Source organism: Oncorhynchus mykiss, chromosome 21 (genome assembly GCF_013265735.2).
Source record: "Oncorhynchus mykiss isolate Arlee chromosome 21, USDA_OmykA_1.1, whole genome shotgun sequence".
NCBI lineage: Eukaryota > Metazoa > Chordata > Actinopteri > Salmoniformes > Salmonidae > Oncorhynchus > Oncorhynchus mykiss.
In genome coordinates, this window is record NC_048585.1 from 64106823 (window position 1) to 64126221 (window position 19399).

Consider the following 19399-nt stretch of genomic DNA (forward strand, 5'->3'; position numbering starts at 1 on the left):
TTCCAGGGGGGCGGGGGGGGGGGTGGTCTACCTGGTTCCCTGGCAGCTGTGGTAGGTCAGAGATCTGTTGCGGTGAGGAGGAGGAGTTCCAGGGGGGTGTGTGGTCTACCTGGTTCCCTGGCAGCTGTGGTAGGTCAGAGACCTGTTGAGGTGAGGAGGAGGAGTTCCAGGGGGGGGTGTGGTCTACCTGGTTCCCTGGCACCTGTGGTAGTACGGTGACCTGTTGAGGTGAGGAGGAGGAACACAACCGGTGAAGACAGTCTGTTAGTTTACCTGGTCATCTAGTACAACTAGTTACCTGGTTATCTAGTACAACTAGTTACCTGGTTATCTAGTACAACTAGTTACCTGGTCATCTAGTACAACTAGTTACCTGGTCATCTAGTACAACTAGTTACCTGGTCATCTAGTACAACTAGTTACCTGTTCATCTAGTAAACGAGTTACCTGGTCATCTAGTACAACTAGTTACCTTGTCATCTTGTTCAGTGGTTCCCTAACTTTGCATCTAGAAATGCAAGAACATGAGTTTTAAACCTACTAGTCACTTTGTCTACCATTTCAACTAGTTCAACTAGTCACCTGGTTATCTAGTTCAACTAGTTACCTGGTCATCTTGTTCAGTGGTTCCCTAACTTTGCATCTAGAAATGCAAGGACATGAGTTTTAAACCTACTAGTCACTTCTTCTACCATTTCAACTAGTTCACTAACTGGTCGTCTAGTTCAACTAGTCACCTGGTCTACCTGGTCATCTAGTCCAACTTGTCACCTGGTCATCTAGTTCAACTAGTCACCTGGTCTACCTGGTCATCTAGTTCAACTGGTCACCTGGTCTACCTGGTCATCTAGTTCAACTGGTCACCTGGTCTACCTGTTCATCCAGTTCAACTGGTCACCTGGTCTACCTGTTCATCTAGTTCAACTAGTCACCTGTTCTACCTGGTCATCTAGTTCAACTAGTCACCTGTTCTACCTGGTCATCTAGTTCAACTAGTCACCTGGTCTACCTGGTCATCTAGTTCAACTAGTCACCTGTTCATCTAGTTCAACTAGTCACCTGGTCTACCTGGTCATCTAGTTCAACTGGTCACCTGGTCTACCTGGTCATCTAGTTCAACTAGTCACCTGTTCATCTAGTTCAACTAGTCACCTGTTCTACCTGGTCATCTAGTTCAACTAGTCACCTGGTCTACCTGGTCATCTATTCCAACTAGTCACCTGGTCATCTATTTCAACTAGTCACCTGGTCATCTAGTTCAACTAGTCACCTGTTCTACCTGGTCATTTAGTTCAATTAGTCAACTGGTCTTACTGGTTACCTAGTTTAACTAGTTACCTGGTCATCTAGTTCAACTGGTCACCTGGTCTTCTAGTTAAACTAGTCACCTGGTCTACCTGGTCATCTAGTTCAACTAGTCACCTGGTCTACCTGGTCATCAAGTTCAAGTAGTCACCTGGTCATCTAGTTCAACTAGTCACCTGTTCTACCTGATCATCTAGTCCAACTAGTCACCTGCTCTAGCTGGTCATCTAGTTCAACTGGTCAACTGGTCTACCTGGTCATCTAGTCCAACTAGTCACCTGGTCTACCTGGTCATCTAGTCCAACTAGTCACCTGGTCTACCTGGTCATCCAGTTCAACTAGTCACCTGGTCATCTAGTTCAACTAGTCACCTGTTCTACCTGGTCATCTAGTCCAACTAGTCACCTGGTCTACCTGGTCATCCAGTTCAACTAGTCACCTGGTTATCTAGTTCAACTAGTCACCTGTTCTACCTGGTCATCTAGTCCAACTAGTCACCTGGTCTACCTGGTCATCTAGTCCAACTAGTCACCTGGTCTACCTGGTCATCCAGTTCAACTAGTCACCTGGTCATCTAGTTCAACTAGTCACCTGGTCTACCTGGTCATCTAGTTCAACTGGTCACCTGGTCTACCTGGTCATCTAGTTCAACTAGTCACCTGGTCATCTAGTACAACTAGTCACCTGGTCATCTAGTCCAACTGGTCATCTAGTTCACCTGGTCTACCTGGTCATCTAGTCCAACTAGTCACCTGGTAATCTAGTACAACTAGTCACCTGGTCATCTAGTTCAACTAGTCACCTGGTCTACCTGGTCATCTAGTTCAACTAGTCACCTGGTCATCTAGTACAAGTAGTCACCTGGTCATCTAGTTCAACTAGTCACCTGGTCTACCTGGTCATCTAGTTCAACTAGTCACCTGGTCATCTAGTTCAACTGGTCACCTGGTCTACCTGGTCATCTAGTTCAACTAGTCACCTGGTCATCTAGTTCAACTAGTCACCTGGTCTACCTGGTCATCTAGTTCACCTGGTCTACCTGGTCATCTAGTACAACTAGTCACCTGGTCTACCTGGTCATCTAGTTCAACTAGTCACCTGGTCATCTAGTCCAACTGGTCATCTAGTTCACCTGGTCTACCTGGTCATCTAGTACAACTAGTCACCTGGTCATCTAGTCCAACTGGTCATCTAGTTCACCTGGTCTACCTGGTCATCTAGTTCAACTAGTCACCTGGTCATCTAGTTCAACTGGTCACCTGGTCTACCTGGTCATCTAGTTCAACTAGTCACCTGGTCATCTAGTTCAACTAGTCACCTGGTCTACCTGGTCATCTAGTTCACCTGGTCTACCTGGTCATCTAGTACAACTAGTCACCTGGTCTACCTGGTCATCTAGTTCAACTAGTCACCTGGTCATCTAGTCCAACTGGTCATCTAGTTCACCTGGTCTACCTGGTCATCTAGTCCAACTGGTCATCTAGTTCGACTAGTCACCTGGTCTACCTGAGGTACTAGCTCTCCTCACCTGAGGGTTGAGTTGTGGAGGGATCATCTGATCCAGAATGTCTGTCTGAGACACCTGAGGAACCTGGTTCAACACACACACACACACACACACACACACACACACACACACACAGGGATACAGTTATGATATTCATTCACACACAACAAGGAATTCAGTTAGTTAGTAGGCTAGAATTGGTGAAACTCACCATCTCTCTCTGTAGGGGAAACTGGTCCAAGGTACCATACTGAACGACCTGTTCAGACTACAAGAATACACAGATTCTAGATTACACACACACACACACACACACACACACACACACACACACACACACACACACACACACACACACACACACACACACACACACACACACACACACACACACACACACACACACACACACACACACACACACACACATTAATATTTTGGGTTATTTTATGTGATGAGGAGGAGTTAGAGTTGATGTTTTTCCTAATGAAACTAAAATGGTGTCATACTAGTTTATCTACGAGAGGCCGCCCCGCGCCTGTTTTGATGTTCTGACGGTTGCTTCTCTTCTCAATAACCGTTAAGAAATGTAGATCCTCAAGTCATGTACACGGGAATAGAATCGCATTTCTTAAACAATTGTTTCAAGGGAGACGAGTGTCCAAGGACCATATGTGAGAGAATATTATTATCAGAGCCGGTAAATATATTGTTACGTTGTGTTTATATTAGTTTATGAAAGTCTGCTAGCTTAGAAACTAACAATATGAACCATTATCCAGCTAGCTGGTAGCCATGGTAATCCCTCTCATTCAACGTTAGCTTCCCTATGTGGACCCGTTAGCAGCCAGCTCTGAATAGACCTTTTCACACTGCTTAGTTCTTAGCCCTGGGCTATCTTAGCCCTGGCCCCGTGCTAACTTATCCTGTGTTCACGCAAGCATTTGTTAACTAAGGAGGCTCTTAGCCATGGGTAAAGTTTGGTGCTAGCCCACTTTATAATGTACAAGTGTGAACAAGAGGTTCTTAGCCATGGGCTAAGGTGTGAAGGCGCCTAACTAGAAACACATTTAAGGAAAAACCACATTGTTTATAATAGATTACATTAGAGTTTAGTTTGCTGGATCGAATCCCCGAGGTGACAAGGTAAAAATCTGTCATTCTGCCTCTGAACAATGCGGTTAACCCACTGTTCCCCGGGCGCCGAAGACGTGGATGTCGATTAAGGCAACCCCCCCCCCCCCCCTCACCTCTCTGATTCAGAGGGGTTAAATGTGGAAGACACATTTCAGTTGAAGGAAATCTGTTGCACAACTGACTAGGATAACCTCTTTCCCTGGTTTAGTTGATTAGGATCCCCATTAACTACTGTACATGTAGCAGCTACTCTACCTGGGGTCCATTAACTACTGAACATGTAGCAGCTACTCTTCCTGGGGTCCATTAACTACTGAACATGCAGCAGCTACTCTACCTGGGGTCCATTAACATGGAGCAGCTACTCTTCCTGGGGTCCATTAACTACTGAACATGTAGCAGCTACTCTTCCTGGGGTCCATTAACTACTGAACATGTAGCAGCTACTCTTCCTGGGGTCCATTAACTACTGAACATGCAGCAGCTACTCTTCCTGGGGTCCATTAACTACTGAACATGTAGAAGCTACTCTTCCTGGGGTCCATTAACTACTGAACATGCAGCAGCTACTCTTCCTGGGGTCCATTAACTACTGAACATGCAGCTACTCTACCTGGGGTCCATTGACTACTGAACATGTAGCAGCTACTCTTCCTGGGGTCCATTAACTACTGAACATGCAGCAGCTACTCTTCCTGGGGTCCATTAACTACTGAACATGCAGCTACTCTACCTGGGGTCCATTGACTACTGAACATGTAGCAGCTACTCTTCCTGGGGTCCATTAACATGTAGCAGCTACTCTACCTGGGGTCCATTAACTACTGAACATGTAGCAGCTACTCTACCTGGGGTCCAATAACTACTGAACATGTAGCAGCTACTCTTCCTGGGGTCCATTAACTACTGAACATGTAGCAGCTACTCTACCTGGGGTCCAATAACTACTGAACATGTAGCAGCTACTCTACCTGGGGTCCATTAACTACTGAACATGTAGCAGCTACTCTTCCTGGGGTCCATTAACTACTGAACATGTAGCAGCTACTCTTCCTGGGGTCCATTAACATGGAGCAGCTACTCTTCCTGGGGTCCATTAACTACTGAACATGCAGCAACTACTCTTCCTGGGGTCCATTAACTACTGAACATGCAGGAAACTCTTCCTGGGGTCCATTAACTACTGAACATGTAGCAGCTACTCTTCCTGGGGTCCATTAACTACTGAACATGTAGCAGCTACTCTACCTGGAGTCCATTAATTACTGACCATGCAGCAGTTGCTCTTCCTGGGGTCCATTAACTGCAGAAACACGTACCAGCTACTCTTCCTGGGGTCCATTAACTACTGAACATGTAGCAGCTACTCTTCCTCGGGTCCAATAACTACTGAACATGCAGCAGCTACTCTTCCTGGGGTTCATTAACTACTGAACATGTAGCAGCTACTCTTCCTGGGGTCCATTAACTACTGAACATGTAGCAGCTACTCTACCTGGGATCCATTAACTACTGAACATGTAGCAGCTACTCTTCCTAGGGTCCAATAACTACTGAACATGTAGCAGCTACTCTTCCTGGGAACCATTAACTACTGAACATGTAGCAGCTACTCTTCCTATGGTCCATTAACTACTGAACATGTAGCAGCTACTCTACCTGGGGTCCAATAACTACTGAACATGTAGCAGCTACTCTACCTGGGGTCCATTAACTACTGAACATGTAGCAGCTACTCTACCTGGGGTCCATTAACTACTGAACATGTAGCAGCTACTCTTCCTGGGGTCGATTAACTACTGAACATGCAGCAGCTACTCTTCCTGGGGTTCATTAACATGCAGCAGCTACTCTTCCTGGGGTCCATTAACTACTGAACATGTAGCAGCTACTCTTCCTGGGGTACATTAACTACTGAACATGTAGCAGCTACTCTACCTGGGGTCCATTAACTACTGAACATGTAGCAGCTACTCTACCTGGGGTCCATTAACTACTGAACATGTAGCAGCTACTCTTCCTGGGGTCCATTAACTACTGAACATGTAGCAGCTACTCTACCTGGGGTCCATTAACTACTGAACATGTAGCAGCTACTCTACCTGGGGTCCATTAACTACTGAACATGCAGCAGCTACTCTTCCTGGGGTCCATTAACTACTGAACATGTAGCAGCTACTCTTCCTGGGGTCCATTAACTACTGAACATGTAGCAGCTACTCTTCCTGGGGTCCATTAACTACTGAACATGTAGCAGCTACTCTTCCTAGGGTCCATTAACTACTGAACATGTAGCAGCTACTCTTCCTGGGAACCATTAACATGTAGCAGCTACTCTTCCTGGGAACCATTAACATGTAGCAGCTACTCTTCCTGGGGTCCAATAACTACTGAACATGTAGCAGCTACTCTTCCTGGGGTCCATTAACTACTGAACATGTAGCAGGTACTCTACCTGGGGTCCAATAACTACTGAACATGTAGCAGCTACTCTACCTGGGGTCCATTAACTACTGAACATGTAGCAGCTACTCTTCCTGGGGTCCATTAACTACTGAACATGTAGCAGCTACTCTTCCTGGGGTCCATTAACATGGAGCAGCTACTCTTCCTGGGGTCCATTAACTACTGAACATGCAGCAACTACTCTTCCTGGGGTCCATTAACTACTGAACATGCAGGAAACTCTTCCTGGGGTCCATTAACTACTGAACATGTAGCAGCTACTCTTCCTGGGGTCCATTAACTACTGAACATGTAGCAGCTACTCTACCTGGAGTCCATTAATTACTGACCATGCAGCAGTTGCTCTTCCTGGGGTCCATTAACTGCAGAAACACGTACCAGCTACTCTTCCTGGGGTCCATTAACTACTGAACATGTAGCAGCTACTCTTCCTCGGGTCCAATAACTACTGAACATGCAGCAGCTACTCTTCCTGGGGTTCATTAACTACTGAACATGTAGCAGCTACTCTTCCTGGGGTCCATTAACTACTGAACATGTAGCAGCTACTCTACCTGGGATCCATTAACTACTGAACATGTAGCAGCTACTCTTCCTAGGGTCCAATAACTACTGAACATGTAGCAGCTACTCTTCCTGGGAACCATTAACTACTGAACATGTAGCAGCTACTCTACCTGGGGTCCATTAACATGTAGCAGCTACTCTTCCTGGGGTCCATTAACTACTGAACATGTAGCAGCTACTCTACCTGGGATCCATTAACTACTGAACATGTAGCAGCTACTCTTCCTAGGGTCCAATAACTACTGAACATGTAGCAGCTACTCTACCTGGGGTCCATTAACTACTGAACATGTAGCAGCTTCTCTTCCTGGGGTCCATTAACTACTGAACATGTAGCAGCTACTCTTCCTGGGGTCCATTAACTACTGAACATGCAGCAGCTACTCTTCCTGGGGTCCATTAACTACTGCACATGTAGCAGCTACTCTTCCTGGGGTCCATTAACATGTAGCAGCTACTCTTCCTGGGGTCCATTAACTACTGAACATGTAGCAGCTACTCTTCCTGGGGTCCATTAACTACTGAACATGTAGCAGCTACTCTTCCTGGGGTCCATTAACTACTGAACATGCAGCAGTAACTCTTCCTGGGGTCCATTAACTACTGAACACGTAGCATCTACTCTTCCTGGGGTCCATTAACATGTAGCAGCTACTCTTCCTGGGGTCCATTAACTACTGAACATGTAGCAGCTACTCTTCCTGGGGTCCATTAACTACTGAACATGTAGCAGCTACTCTTCCTAGGGTCCAATAACTACTGAACATGTAGCAGCTACTCTTCCTATGGTCCATTAACTACTGAACATGTAACAGCTATTCTACCTGGGGTCCATTAACTACTGAACATGTAGCAGCTACTCTACCTGGGGTCCATTAACTACTGAACATGTAGCAGCTACTCTTCCTATGGTCCATTAACTACTGAACATGTAGCAGCTACTCTACCTGGGGTCCATTAACTACTGAACATGTAGCAGCTATTCTACCTGGGGTCCAATAACTACTGAACATGTAGCAGCTACTCTTCCTAGGGTCCAATAACTACTGAACATGTAGCAGCTACTCTTCCTGGGGTCCATTAACTACTGAATATGTAGCAGCTACTCTACCTGGGGTCCAATAACTACTGAACATGTAGCAGCTACTCTTCCTGGGGTCCGTTAACTTCTGAACAGCAGCTACTCTTCCTGGGGTTCGTTAACTACTGAACATGCAGCTACTCTTCCTGGGGTCCATTAACTACTGAACACGTAGCAGCTACTCTTCCTGGGGTCCATTAACTACTGAACATGTAGCAGCTACTCTTCCTGGGGTCCATTAACTACTGAACATGTAGCAGCTACTCTTCCTGGGGTCCATTAACTACTGAACACGTAGCAGGTACTCTACCTGGGGTCCACGTAAAACAAAAACATATATTACAAAGTACACAACAGTACTAGACAAAAACAACCTAAAATAATACATTCAATTCAACATTTTAAATAAAATGATATATACAGTGCAGAAATTATTCAGACCCCTTCCCTTTTTCCACATTCAGTTACGTTACAGCCTAATTCTAAAATGGATTCAATAATTTCTTCCCCTCATCAATCTACACACAATACCCCATAATGACAAAGCAAAAACAGGTATCTAGAAATTTGTACAAAATCAGTAAAACACTTGAATGAGTAGGAGTGTCCAAACTTTTGACTGGTACTGCATGTATGTAATGTGTATATACTTTATTTATGTACTGTAAGTATTCAGACCCTTTGCTATGACACTCTAAATTGAGCTCAGGTGCATTCTGTTTCCATTGATCATTATTGAGGTGTTTCTACAACTTGATCAGAGTCCACCTGTGGTAAATTCAATTGATTGGACATGATTTGGAAAGAAACACACCTGTCTATACAAGGTTCCACAGTTGACAGTGCATGTCAGAGCAAAAACCAAGCCATGAGGTTGAAGGAATTGTCCGTAGAGCTCCGAGACAGGATTGTGTCGAGGCACAGATCTGGGGAAGGTTACCAAAACATTTCTGCAGCATTGAAGGTCCCCAAGAAAACAGGGGCCTCCATCATTCTTAAATCGAAGAAGTTTGGAACCACCAAGACTCTTCCTAGAGCTGGACGCCCGGCCAAACTAAGCAATCGGGGGAGAAGGGCCGATGGTTACTCTGACAGAACTCTAGAGTTCCTCTGTGTAATTGGGAGAACCTTCCAAAAGGACAACCATCTCTGCAGCACTCCACCATTCTGGCCTTTATGGTAGAGTGGCCAGACGGAAGCCACTCCTCAGTAAAAGACACATGACTGCCCGCTTGGAGTTTGCCAAAAGGCACCTAAAGGACTCTCAGACCATGAGAAACAAGATGTTCTAGACTAATGAAACCAAGATTGAACTTTTTGGCCTGAATGCCAAGGGTCACGTCTGGAGGAAACCTGGCACCATCCCTACGGTGAAGCATGGTGGTGGCATGCGAGGGGGATGTTTTTCAGCAGCAGGGACTGGGAGACTAGTCAGGATCGAGGGAAAGATGAACATAGAAAAATACATAGAGATCCTTGATGAAAACCTGCTCCAGAGCGCTCAGGACCTCAGACTGGGGCGATGGTTCACCTTCCGATAGGACAACACCCCTTAGCACACAGCCAAGACAACACAGGAGTGGCTTCGGGACAAGTCTTTGAAAGTCATTGAGTGGCCCAGCCAGAGCCCGGACTTGAACCTGATCGAACATCTCTGGAGAGACCTGAAAATAGCTGTGCATCAACGCTCCACATCCAACCTGACAGAGCTTGAGAGGATCTGCAGAGAAGAATGGGAGAAACTCCCCAAATACAGGTGTCCCAAGCTTGTTGCGTCATACCCAAGAAGACTGGAGACTATAATCGCTGCCAAAGGTGCTTCAACAAAGTACTGAGTAAAGTGTCCGAATGCTTATGTAAATGGGATATTTCAGTTTATTATTTTATTTTTGCAAAACATTTAAAAAAAACTGTGGTTTCTTTTGTAATTATATGGTATTGTGTGTAGATGAGCGGGACAAAAATATTTAATCAATGTTAGAATAATGCTGTAACGTAACAAAATGTGGAAAAAGTCAAGGAGTCTGAATACTTGCTCTGTATATTGGAAAGACAACAATAGTCAACAGAAGCACTATTTACGCACAATTCATATATTCATATATTTATAGTAAATATACACAGTGTATATATATGTATGTATATATATATATATATATATATATATATATATATATATATATATATATATATATATATAAATAGTAGAGTCAAATGAGAGCTTTAGTAAGAGTAGAGACAATGTTTTTTAAAGCTAAATGTTATTTTCCCCCTAAGTAACATAACTCTGCATAATGACAGGGCTCTATAGGGTCCTGTTGTTATTTTCCCCCTAAGTAACATAACTCTGCATAATGACAGGGCTCTATAGGGTCCTGTTGTTATTTTCCCCCTAAGTAACATAACTCTGCATAATGACAGGGCTCTATAGGGTCCTGTTGTTATTTTCCCCCTAAGTAACATAACTCTGCATAATGACAGGGCTCTATAGGGTCCTGTTGTTATTTTCCCCCTAAGTAACATAACTCTGCATAATGACAGGGCTCTATAGGGTCCTGTTGTTATTTTCCCCCTAAGTAACATAACTCTGCATAATGACAGGGCTCTATAGGGTCCTGTTGTTATTTTCCCCCTAAGTAACATAACTCTGCATAATGACAGGGCTCTATAGGGTCCTGTTGTTATTTTCCCCCTAAGTAACATAACTCTGCATAATGACAGGGCTCTATAGGGTCCTGTTGTTATTTTCCCCCTAAGTAACATAACTCTGCATAATGACAGGGCTCTATAGGGTCCTGTTGTTATTTTTCCCCTAAGTAACATAACTCTGCATAATGACAGGGCTCTATAGGGTCCTGTTGTTATTTTCCCCCTAAGTAACATAACTCTGCATAATGACAGGGCTCTATAGGGTCCTGTTGTTATTTTCCTCCTAAGTAACATAACTCTGCATAATGACAGGGCTCTATAGGGTCCTGTTGTTATTTCCCCCTAAGTAACATAACTCTGCATAATGACAGGGCTCTATAGGGTCCTGTTGTTATTTTTCCCCTAAGTAACATAACTCTGCATAATGACAGGGCTCTATAGGGTCCTGTTGTTATTTTCCCCCTAAGTAACATAACTCTGCATAATGACAGGGCTCTATAGGGTCCTGTTGTTATTTTCCTCCTAAGTAACATAACTCTGCATAATGACAGGGCTCTATAGGGTCCTGTTGTTATTTCCCCCTAAGTAACATAACTCTGCATAATGACAGGGCTCTATAGGGTCCTGTTGTTATTTTCCCCCTAAGTAACATAACTCTGCATAATGACAGGGCTCTATAGGGTCCTGTTGTTATTTTCCCCCTAAGTAACATAACTCTGCATAATGACAGGGCTCTATAGGGTCCTGTTGTTATTTTCCCCCTAAGTAACATAACTCTGCATAATGACAGGGCTCTATAGGGTCCTGTTGTTATTTTCCCCCTAAGTAACATAACTCTGCATAATGACAGGGCTCTATAGGGTCCTGTTGTTATTTTCCCCCTAAGTAACATAACTCTGCATAATGACAGGGCTCTATAGGGTCCTGTTGTTATTTTCCCCCTAAGTAACATAACTCTGCATAATGACAGGGCTCTATAGGGTCCTGTTGTTATTTTCCCCCTAAGTAACATAACTCTGCATAATGACAGGGCTCTATAGGGTCCTGTTGTTATTTTCCCCCTAAGTAACATAACTCTGCATAATGACAGGGCTCTATAGGGTCCTGTTGTTATTTTCCCCCTAAGTAACATAACTCTGCATAATGACAGGGCTCTATAGGGTCCTGTTGTTATTTTCCCCCTAAGTAACATAACTCTGCATAATGACAGGGCTCTATAGGGTCCTGTTGTTATTTTCCCCCTAAGTAACATAACTCTGCATAATGACAGGGCTCTATAGGGTCCTGTTGTTATTTTCCCCCTAAGTAACATAACTCTGCATAATGACAGGGCTCTATAGGGTCCTGTTGTTATTTTCCCCCTAAGTAACATAACTCTGCATAATGACAGGGCTCTATAGGGTCCTGTTGTTATTTTCCCCCTAAGTAACATAACTCTGCATAATGACAGGGCTCTATAGGGTCCTGTTGTTATTTTCCCCCTAAGTAACATAACTCTGCATAATGACAGGGCTCTATAGGGTCCTGTTGTTATTTCCCCCCTAAGTAACATAACTCTGCATAATGACAGGGCTCTATAGGGTCCTGTTGTTATTTTCCCCCTAAGTAACATAACTCTGCATAATGACAGGGCTCTATAGGGTCCTGTTGTTATTTTCCCCCTAAGTAACATAACTCTGCATAATGACAGGGCTCTATAGGGTCCTGTTGTTATTTTCCCCCTAAGTAACATAACTCTGCATAATGACAGGGCTCTATAGGGTCATGTTGTTATTTTTACACAACAGACCGACGTCACGTACAGATGCAACTTTTATCAACATAGTCTAGATCAACATTTTTACTACTTCTAAACAAAATCACTTCTTGGGGTGGGGGGGTGGGGGGGGGGACACGACTGGTTTTGATTATTGCTTGAACAGTCGCTAAGATGATATTTGGTTGTGATTTAAAACACCTATTTTGGATGCAGCCGTCGTTAGCTATAACGCTGACGCTCATTAACAGGATGTAGCAGAACATCGTTAAAGAGACATTTTACTGGTTTTAGGTGGATGTATAACGCAGTTTATTTTTTTTGATGATAATAAACATTTGAATAAAGAGCCTTAAAATCCAAAAGTGAATCCTAAAGGGAAATGCCGACATGCTAGTGGTGTATGAGAACTGTTCTCCCACCAATTTGCGTGGAAATGTTTTCAAAGACAGAAAGGGGTCTAGACATAACAGAAAGGGGTCTGTATATAACAGAATGGGGTCTATATATAACAGATAGGTGTCTATACGTAACTGAGCAACATATTAAATCTGTTTTTGGTTTGGGTAAAGTGGAGAAACCCATAGTGGCGTGTCGGGTATGTCTATCTGGTTGATGTGTATGCTACTAGATCATACAAGTGGTTAGGCATTTTCAACAGAAAAATGTTTCCTTAAAAAACTAGGAGAAGTAGTTAATTTTTCAACTGCGACATACTACCATGTTAACGTGCAGGTAACGACAAGGCGTGCTGCTTTGTTTTGAGAAAGCTACAGCTCCTAATGTATCACATGGGGATGTGTGGAGACGTACTCCTCAGTCTGAAGTGGCGCCACTTGTCTGACTCGCTGACTGGTGAGACGCTTCAGGAGGGCGGTCACCTGCGCTACCAAGGCTGAGGTCCTGAGTTCGTGGGGAGGAAGTGGTACTCGCTATGCAAGCAGGGTGCTGTCCTTTACACAAGGTCTATATTTGCTGCACTTAACTAGAGTATAGGGGAGGGAGGGAACATGTAGAATATGGACTGGTGAAACTCACCATCAGGGGAGGGAGGGAACATGTAGAATATGGACTGGTGAAACTCACCATCTCTCTCTGTGGGGGTAGCTCATCCGTGACATCATACTGAGGGACCTGTAAAGTCAGGTCGTTATTGTAGAAGAGAAACTCAACGAGAGAAATTCAACGTTTAAATCTGATTAAATTAAAGGTAAAATAAATACTAAATGTTCACCTGATGCCCAAGTAACATTAATACCAGACATATTAAACAGTGTATAGAAGGACAGATAGGAAAGACACCATCTCTCTATGTGAGGCTGAAACATCCAAACTCAGAATAACAACACATTTCATTAAAGTATAACACATGTAATAATGTAATAATAAGCTCCACCACAGTAGAACATCTAGACTAGAGGTCCTCCACAGTAGAACATCTAGACTAGAGGTCCACCACAGTAGAACATCTAGACTAGAGGTCCACCACAGTAGAACATCTAGACAAGAGGTCCACCACAGTAGAACATCTAGACTAGAGGTCCACCACAGTAGAACATCTAGACTAGAGGTCCACCACAGTAGAACATCTAGACTAGAGGTCCTCCACAGTAGAACATCTAGACTAGAGGTCCTCCACAGTAGAACATCTAGACTAGAGGTCCACCACAGTAGAACATCTAGACTAGAGGTCCACCACAGTAGAACATCTAGACTAGAGGTCCACCACAGTAGAACATCTAGACTAGAGCTCCACCACAGTAGAACATCTAGACTAGAGGTCCTCCACAGTAGAACATCTAGACTAGAGGTCCACCACAGTAGAACATCTAGACTAGAGGTCCACCACAGTAGAACATCTAGACTAGAGGTCCTCCACAGTAGAACATCTAGACTAGAGGTCCTCCACAGTAGAACATCTAGACTAGAGGTCCTCCACAGTAGAACATCTAGACTAGAGGTCCACCACAGTAGAACATGTAGACTAGAGCTCCACCACAGTAGAACATCTAGACTAGAGGTCCTCCACAGTAGAACATCTAGACTAGAGGTCCACCACAGTAGAACATCTAGACTAAAGGTCCTCCACAGTAGAACATCTAGACAAGAGGTCCTCCACAGTAGAACATCTAGACAAGAGGTCCTCCACAGTAGAACATCTAGACTAGAGGTCCACCACAGTAGAACATCTAGACTAGAGGTCCGCCACAGTAGAACATCTAGACTAGAGGTCCACCACAGTAGAACATCTAGACTAGAGGTCCACCACAGTAGAACATCTAGACTAGAGGTCCACCACAGTAGAACATCTAGACTAGAGGTCCACCACAGTAGAACATCTAGACTAGAGGTCCACCACAGTAGAACATCTAGACTAGAGGTCCACCACAGTAGAACATCTAGACTAGAGGTCCACCACAGTAGAACATCTAGACTAGAGGTCCTCCAAAGTAGAACATCTACGCTAGAGGTCCACCACAGTAGAACATCTAGACGAGAGGTCCACCACAGACAACACAGTAGAACATTTAGGCTAGAGGTCCACCACAGACAACACAGTAGAACGTCTAGACTAGAGGTCCACCACAGAGGAACATCTAGACTAGAGGTCCACCACAGAGAAACATATAGACTAGAGATCCACCACAGACAACACAGAGAACATCTAGACTAGAGGTCCACCACAGTAGAACATCTAGACTAGAGGTCCACCACAGTAGAACATCTAGACTAGAGGTCCACCACAGCAGAACATCTAGACTAGAGGTCCTCCACAGACAACACAGTAGAACATCTAGACTAGAGGTCCACCACAGACAACACAGTAGAACATCTAGACTAGAGGTCCACCACAGAGGAACATCTAGACTAGAGGTCCACCACAGACAACACAGTAGAACATCTAGACTAGAGGTCCACCACAGTAGAACATCTAGACTAGAGGTCCACCACAGACAACACAGTAGAACATCTAGACTAGAGGTCCACCACAGAGGAACATCTAGACTAGAGGTCCACCACAGACAACACAGTAGACATCTAGACTAGAGGTCCACCACAGCAGAACATCTAGACTAGAGGTCCACCACAGAGGAACATCTAGACTAGAGCTCCACCACAGTAGAACATCTAGACTAGAGGTCCACCACAGTAGAACATCTAGACTAGAGGTCCACCACAGTAGAACATCTAGACTAGAGGTCCACCACAGACAACACAGTGGAACATCTAGACTAGAGGTCCACCACAGTAGAACATCTAGACTAGAGGTCCACCACAGACAACACAGTAGGACATCTAGACTAGAGGTCCACCACAGTAGAACATCTAGACTAGAGGTCCACCACAGACAACACAGTAGGACATCTAGACTAGAGGTCCACCACAGAGAAACATCTAGACTAGAGGTCCACCACAGACAACACAGTAGGACATCTAGACTTGAGGTCCACCACAGAGAAACATATAGACTTGAGGTCCACCACAGCAGAACATCTAGACTAGAGGTCCTCCACAGTAGAACATCTAGACTAGAGGTCCATCACACAGAAACATATAGACTAGAGGTCCACCACAGCAGAACATCTAGACTAGAGGTCCACCACAGCAGAACATCTAGACTAGAGGTCCACCACAGTAGAACATCTAGACTAGAGGTCCTCCACAGTAGAACATCTAGACTAGAGGTCCACCACAGTATAACATCTAGACTAGAGGTCCACCACAGCAGAACATCTAGACTAGAGGTCCTCCACAGTAGAACATATAGACTAGAGGTCCACCACAGTAGAACATCTAGACTAGAGGTCCACCACAGCAGAACATCTAGACTAGAGGTCCTCCACAGTAGACATCTAGACTAGAGGTCCACCACAGTAGAACATCTAGACTAGAGGTCCACCACAGACAACACAGTAGGACATCTAGACTAGAGGTCCATCACAGAGAAACATATAGACTAGAGGTCCACCACAGCAGAACATCTAGACTAGAGGTCCTCCACAGTAGAACATATAGACTAGAGGTCCTCCACAGTAGAACATATAGACTAGAGGTCCACCACAGCAGAACATCTAGACTAGAGGTCCACCACAGCAGAACATCTAGACTAGAGGTCCACCACAATAGAACATCCTGACTAGAGGTCCTCCACAGTAGAACATCTAGACTAGAGGTCCACCACAGCAGAACATCTAGACTAGAGGTCCTTCGGCACCCAAAAACCTTTGATTATTAACATTTGAGTTGAGCCAATTCTCCATTTTATTATAACATACGTGATGTCATTGTCTCATACATTATTACATTATCTAGGTAAGGTATCCCTGTAGAAGTTACTGGTTCTTTAGGTTATCACATATTCAGTCCATTACACCACTCTGTTCAACAGTAAGGTTTGCCTGCAGTACTTACTGAACTAGTCAAAGCTGCTCCCAGCAGACAGAACGTTAGAATGAGCACACCCGTCATCCTTCTCCTGCAGGGAGGGGGCGTGTCCACAGGGAAGAGTTGGAGAATGGTTATTGTCTACGCTGAACTAAAATAGAAACACAACACGTAAAGCCCCATGTTTCATGAGCTGAAATAAAACAATTACAGAAATGTTCCATATGGGGGTGGCAGGGTAGCCTAGTGGTTAGAGCGTTGGACTAGTAACCGGGAGGTTGCAAGTTAAAACCCCCGAGCTGACAAGGTACAAATCTGCCGTTCTGCCCCTGAACAGGCAGTTAACCCACTGTTCCTGCTGAGGAGTATTTCTGTCTGTAATAAAGCCCTTTTGAGGTGAAAAACTAATTCTGATTGGGTGGGCCTGGCTCCCCAGTGGGTTGGCCTATGCCCACCCATGGCTGAGCCCCTGCCCAGTCATGAAATCCATAGATTAAGGCCTAATGAATTTATTTCAATTTACTGATTTCCTTATGTGGACTCAGTAGAATAGTTGAAATTATTGCATGTTGCATTTATATTTTAGGTCAGTATAGTTAGTGTGGTCTGAACGACCAAGCATCTCTCTTACTTTTCCCCTGGTCTGTTGGTTAAAGACAAGTATCTGTTCTGAACGACCAAGCATCTCTCATTCAGGACAGATACTTACTTGTCTTTAACAAACAGACCTGGTTAAAGACAAGTATCTGTCCTGAATGACCAAGCATCTCTCTTACCTTTCCCCTGGTCTGTTGGTTAAAGAGATCTGTCCTGAATGACCAAGCATCTCTCTTACCTTTCCCCTGGTCTGTTGGTTAAAGACAAGTATCTGTCCTGAATGACCAAGCATCTCTCTTACCTTTCCCCTGGTCTGTTGGTTAAAGAGATCTGTCCTGAATGACCAAGCATCTCTCTTACCTTTCCCCTGGTCTGTTTATTAAAGACAAGTATCTGTCCTGAATTACCAAGCATCTCCCTTACCTTTCCCCTGGTCTGTTTGTTAAAGAGATCTGTCCAAAAATCTGAGATGATACCCCAGCAAGATAATTCATCAGGGTTGAGGACATTACTAGTGAGTGTGAGTCGTACATGCCAATCCTGACCTATTTATCACAGACCCTAGAGGAGGTGTGATCTGGGCTCTGTGGGGCATCCCTCTCTCTCTCACCACAATTCTGCCCTCTGTTACTGTCTTCCTGTTATCTTGTCAGGATAACAGGATGTTGCTTTGGTTAGGCGTTGAGGAATGTGTTTTTTCATGGTGATGTTATTGTCATGAAGGCATTGATGATGAAGTGTCCCAGGGAGAGGTGTTGTTCAGAGTGTTGACAGTAGACCAGTGAGAGTAATCTAGTTTAATAGGAAACTAGACAGAAAGTCAGGAACACAGATTTTAATTGATGTGATATTTTTCATCGTGTAAACAAAACACTGAACACAAACTGTAATTAACATGTTTCACAACTTGAAAATTACAATCTTCAGTTAGATTTACAGTTTCTTACTCAGAACAGTAAGTCTTTGACTTGAAGAACACAACAGAAGACACATTATAACTGGGCTATGAACTATTATTGTTGTTATTATTATTATTGTTGTTATTATGATAGGTATTGTTATTATTATTGTTGTTATTATTATTGTTATTATTGTTATTATTATTGTTATTGTTGTTGTTATTATTGTTATTGTTGTTATTATTGTTATTGTTATTATTATTGGTGTTGTTATTATGATAGGTATTGTTATTATTGTTATTATTATTATTATTGTTATTATTATTGGTGTTGTTATTATGATAGGTATTGTTATTATTGTTATTATTATTATTATTGTTATTATTATTGGTGTTGTTATTATGATAGGTATTGTTATTGTTATTGTTATTATTGTTATTATTGTTATTATTAGTATTATTATCAAATCAAATCAAATTTATTTGTCACATACACATGGTTAGCAGATGTTAATGCGAGCGTAGCGAAATGCTTGTGCTTCTAGTTCCGACAATGCAGTAATAACCAACAAGTAATCTAGCTAACAATTCCAAAACTACTGTCTTGTACACAGTGTAAGGGGATAAATAATATGTACATAAAGATATATGAATGAGTGATGGTACAGAGCGGCATAGGCAAGATGCAGTAGACGGTATCAAGTACAGTATATACATATGAGATGAGTAATGTAGGGTGTATAAACATAAAGTGACATAGTTTAAAGTATAATTGTTATTAGTATTGTCATTGTTATCATTGTTATTATTATGTGTAATATTGTTGTTATTATTATTGTTGTTGTTGTTGTTGTTGTTATTATTGTTTTATTTTTAATAACAATATTTAGTCCTGGGCGGCCTAAAAATCATATCTACATTCCCCATATACTGTATATCTACATTCCCCATATACTGTATATCTACATTCCCCATATGCTGTATATCTACATTCCCCATATACTGTATATCTACATTCCCCATATACTGTATATCTACATTCCCCATATA

General features: G+C 43.3%; 1 protein-coding gene across 1 annotated transcript in view; it reads right to left on the reverse strand.

Moving 5' to 3' along the window:
• LOC110510319 (pinin-like) overlaps positions 1–17997 on the reverse strand; it is a 24388-nt gene extending 6391 nt beyond the window's left edge. Inside the window, exons 1-6 of the mRNA XM_036956537.1 lie at positions 17875–17997; positions 16882–16945; positions 13555–13602; positions 3024–3080; positions 2834–2896; positions 32–220 (exon numbers count right to left, since the gene is read on the reverse strand). Of these exons, the coding sequence (XP_036812432.1) occupies positions 32–220; positions 2834–2896; positions 3024–3080; positions 13555–13602; positions 16882–16945; positions 17875–17984 (531 nt within the window). The 5' untranslated portion in view covers positions 17985–17997. The remainder of the gene's footprint in view (positions 1–31; positions 221–2833; positions 2897–3023; positions 3081–13554; positions 13603–16881; positions 16946–17874) is intronic.
• Between the last annotated feature and the right edge of the window lie 1402 nt (positions 17998–19399).